We start from the raw sequence: 4,774 nt of genomic DNA, 5'->3' as shown, positions 1-4,774 counted from the left end.
TCCGCTAGCTTTCATTATTAGTGCGCTTATCCACACATAATGAGGCGATTTCACAGACAAATTACTGAATGCTGCACAGGTTTCGGACACGGAATGTACATGACAGCGTCGGTGATCTACACTATTCTGCACTTCGACAAATACCGCACCGTCGCCACGTCTTTTGTCTTCACCGCCTATGGCGTCGCAGCCGTTGTGAGCCAGTTCGCGCTCTCGGGACTGGTGGACGCGTACGCCCTCCAAGGAGCACTTCTTGTCTTCGGAGCAATACTTTTAAACTCTACAGCGTTAGTCACGCTGGCCAGAAGCCCTTCTCCGATGCGACTGAATTGGAGACGATCCAGCAAGCATATCCAGCAAAATGGCGTCGTCAAGCCAAGCTGCTATGGTGCTGCAAGTTGCGACAACTCGACGTGCCAAACCAGGTAAAACGAAGCGCCCGGTCTTTAGTCAGGTTATCCTTGTTCAAAATTAGTCCTAGTAATGCGCAAGTGAATATTAGCGCAGGAAAACTTGCAAAGAAGGTTGCACACGCAGCGCTAGCTCTCACTTTCCTCCTAGCACGTAGTACGTGTGGCAAACTGTTCTTCGTACTTAAGTGATGCGCATGTCTGCCGCACGGAAAAGGTGCCAAATGGGCATAAGCGATCATGCAGCTCTAAAAAACTCAATAAATGATTTTTGAAACTTTGCGTTTTGTACAAGTGATACAGCATGTCTGTCATAGTCTACAAGCTATATGGCATAGCCTATCAGATATGTTATAAATAAATGCTCATAATATTCATGCCAATATTAGATAGTGGTTATATACCTGATTTATTGCGTTGAAACAGGAACAAGGTATGTCTAGAGACTGCCTGCTATGCCCATATTTAGAAGTCTTTGAGAACAACTCTAAATTTATCTACCGTGAAATAATATTAGTAGGTGCAGTAAATGCCCTTCATTTTTGTCACTGTTTCCATTTATTAGCCCGTGAGAAGTTTGGTTTCAGTCTGTGGTACTACCATGATTTATTTCGAGCCAAATTTATTTCGAGCCAACGTGCCTTTGTACTAGCCCTGACGTCTTTCCTCTTCACAGAACTCAACAGTCGGAAAGGCCACAACAAGAGCAAAAGTCAGAGGATCGGGAAAGTGCTTCACTAAGAGACACCATGACAGTCTTCTGCATGCCCGCCTTCTACATTATTCTTGTGACGATAATTGTTGGAGACTTCACAGCAGTCGAAGTCTACGGGACGCTTGTGGATTACAGTATCGACAAAGGCATAGCGGCCGACAGCGCCAAGCACATGATCACGTTGTCCTCGGTGGGCCAGGTTGTGGGCCGCATCGTGGCGCCGTTGGTGGCGGACTGCGTGCCTTCCACGCGCCGTCCTATGTACTCTATCAGCCTTGCGGTGACATGCGCATGCCTGATAGCTATGCCTCACGTGTACAGCTTTGTGGCCGTCGTTTTACTCTCCACGGTAACCGGGGTGGCGCAAGGGTACATTTTGTGCCTCAAATTTGTGCTCATTGCTGAATTCATGGGTGTCGAAAGGACGGCGGCTTGTAGTGGCATAATCGGAGTCATCACGGTGCCTTTGTATCTGGTCAGTCCGACGTTAATAGGTAGGTGAAAAGAGGAGCCTTCTCTGTTTCAAAAATATAATTACGTACGGGCTTCAAATTATTGCGCATAAACGCGTCCGCTAGAGCTTGAACATTCAACCTTATTTTGCATTTATACAAAGTACGGTAACAGTAATGCAGACGAAAAGCCACATATCGGCTTGACTAGGTCTTTTGATGGTACTAGGCTTCATTAGCGTAGTTGTCATCAAAATTTACATGTATGGAACAAGCCTGGGAATTACAATACCCCTTTAAATTATCCTACAGTCATATATAGTTATTTGCTTAAGACACTGCGTTTTGTTAGCTTAGGCATAACCCCCTGTCAGTTATACCACTAGTAAGAGGTTCATTGTAGCGAATTTGTGCTATCTGATCAAACGGCTCGCTCTGTTAGAGAAGGTAATAAGCAATGTGGCAGTACGTATGCGCTAGTTCGTGGGAACGTGGTCGACAATTGTCAAGCCCATGCCAAATTTGTATTAGATAGAGAGGGAGAGTAGTTGTACTAACGGAGATTGTATTCGACGCATCCTTCCAAAAAAGCCCGAACGTGCACAAATACTGATGACCAGTAGCAATATATAGCTGTCTCGGTATTCACTCAGAAAACTTGTGGACTACAGTATGGCTTGTGAACGTGCCTTGCACAGGTTTCTATTGCAAGCAAGTACAGTGCGTTTGCTCATTTGATGTGGAATAGCATCTCACACTACATATTTCATATCATGTAATAGCTAAGAAAGGAAGGCCAGCAAAAACTTCACCATTTCAAAAACAATCGGCATTTCTGCAAACTAAATAGAAAGTTCGAGTCAAATTTAAACCCAGGAATTCTCGGTAGCCTTGACGTTTTCTACCATCGAGCCACGCCAGTGCTTGGAAAAAGACCGTGTAAAGGAATCATGTCGGGCGAGGAGTCATGTTAATAGATGTAATACTATGTCGAAGAAGCGTAGAATCGCGCCGCGCGTCACGCCATGTCAATTATGTGACGAGGGAGTGGTGCAAATGCTTCTCACCTAAAGCGCTCAGTAATCATTCACCACTAGGATCACCATTATCAGCAGAAGCATCAACAAGGTTTTCAGGTATGTAGGTGCACGTGTTGCCTAGCCGGAGCGTAGTTGGTGCTTTGCATGAATTTGGCACACCTTTAACAAAGCTACACAAAAATAGAAGTACTCGCCTGGGGTGTTCAAAGGGTCAATTGAAAGCGAAACATAGTTCTTTCTCGTTGTGGCTCACTTCTGTTACATGAGTGCAGCCAGGCTGTCACCTTCGTTTTGCATGAGTGTAAGACCTGCCAAGTTTTAGTCGTATTATCCGGCCAGGAGAGATAGATCATGAATATGGCCTACAATCGAGCCAAATGAATAGTCCATAAATCGCGACACATGTTGTTGGCGCTCGTCCCGTATCATTGTCAAGGTAAGGAACATCGTCTTTGGCGGCGAGCAGCAGGAAAAATAAGCTCCTTGGATTAAGCCTATTTAAGGCCCTGCTTTCCTCTGCGGGTGACAGCGTATTGACATCGTATTGTTCCATTACGCGAGTTTCTTTGTCAGCCGGAAAAAAAAATTGTATGTTACTAATGCGATTCTCAAAACAGGATAGCTAGATGTCGCTGAACATGCCTACATGCGCATCAATGACTTTTCTTTGTAATTATTGATACAAAGTTGGCCGATTAATCGAATATGCTAGCCAGCTGCCCCGACCACATGACCAATGAGAGCAGTTCGACTCCTTCAATCCTGGAACTCAGTAGCTATTCAGAACATATCTTCGATAATTACGCGTATATATTGTTGCCACTGTGAATTCAGTGGCCTAGTGTACCTACCCCTCTCTCTTTCTCTAATATGTTCTTCACTATTCATTGTGCAGGAATCTTTCGTGACTCAGGCGGTTCATACGACGGCTACTACCGCACACTTGGAGTCATCAGCTTAGTGGCCGCTCTCCTCTTCGCGATGTATGATGCCTGCAGCCGAATCACAGCCAAGAAGGCAAAAGCAACCACGAAGAAAAGCAGAGCGCAGTAGAACTGACTGTTTTCAAAGCAAAGTCACTAATTATGAAGTGGCGATTGATCGACGACAACCCCAGAGATGGGGAAAGGACAAAGGTCGAGCCCTCAATGACGGACCCTCCATATACTATCAGATGTCATGTAAGCATTCTAGCATGAATGTGTGCAAAGATGAACATGTCCAGCAAACGTGACATGCTTACCTCAACGGATAGTCAGATGTCATCAAGGTGGCGCAGCTGTTCCGCTCAGTAATGACATAACGACGAAGGAAGCATGATTCTGGCAAAATCTCTCTCGGCAATAGATTTATCTCTCTATGAGCAATACATTTATCAAGTTATGCTGTATTACATAGCATTACTTTCAGTTACACGACATCTTAAAATACAAACCACAAAGCAGTCCTGCCGGTCGTCGACTCTGCTTGAGTTACCTGAGCTTCCGTGGTGAAGCGCTCGTGCCTGTTTTCACAATGTTCTTGATAAACGACAGGGAGCTTTCTTTTTATGAACATTCCCAGCTTTCAAGCAACCCACACCATAGAATTTCTAGAGCAATGACACACTGAAACCAACTAGGCAAGCTGACACGAGCCAATAGGGGTCCATGTTTCAAATAGGGGTCCAGGTGAAAAAGCACGCAAGGCCTTTTAGTGCCTAATCGTTGACCTTGGAATAAGCTGACGCTGCAACCCATCGCATTCAGACCAACGGAACATCTTTTGTGCACTGCCCCCTGTACCACGTGCCTTTAGCCAAGCAAAACAATTGTAGAAAGAAATGTCCTCGACATCCTGCAATGGGAGCTGATACGTCCCCATGCTATCTCTTGGTTGTCTCCTGTTGTTTTGGTTCGCAAGAAAAAAAAAGGTGGTTGCATACGCTTTTGTGTCTATTACCAGGCGCTCATTAAGATAAATTGGCAGGACGTACGTCCCATGCCACGCATTGACGACACCCTTGATTCGCTGCAGGGTGCGCAATGCTTGTCAAACCTCGAATCGCGTTCCGGATATTAGCAACTCCCTATGCGCGAACACGACAAAATAAAACTGCTTGAAATCCTGGATCGCCTATACAAGTTCAACGTATTCGCTGATTGCTTCGCATGAAAC

General features: G+C 45.3%; 1 protein-coding gene across 1 annotated transcript; it reads left to right on the top strand.

Annotated features, from left to right (window-relative positions):
* The first annotated feature begins 1,092 nt into the window (after positions 1-1,092).
* LOC119390545 (monocarboxylate transporter 12-like) lies at positions 1,093-4,474 on the top strand. Its single transcript, XM_037658153.1, has 2 exons — positions 1,093-1,619; positions 3,513-4,474. The coding sequence occupies exons 1-2, from the start codon at positions 1,160-1,162 to the stop codon at positions 3,668-3,670; spliced, it is 618 nt and encodes a 205-aa protein (XP_037514081.1). The 5' UTR covers positions 1,093-1,159; the 3' UTR covers positions 3,671-4,474.
* Positions 4,475-4,774: the final 300 nt, after the last annotated feature.

The sequence above is a fragment of the Rhipicephalus sanguineus genome, chromosome 4 (assembly GCF_013339695.2).
Source record: "Rhipicephalus sanguineus isolate Rsan-2018 chromosome 4, BIME_Rsan_1.4, whole genome shotgun sequence".
Classification (NCBI taxonomy): domain Eukaryota; kingdom Metazoa; phylum Arthropoda; class Arachnida; order Ixodida; family Ixodidae; genus Rhipicephalus; species Rhipicephalus sanguineus.
Note: the sequence above shows the minus strand (reverse complement) of the source record. Positions and strands in the feature narration are given on the sequence as shown.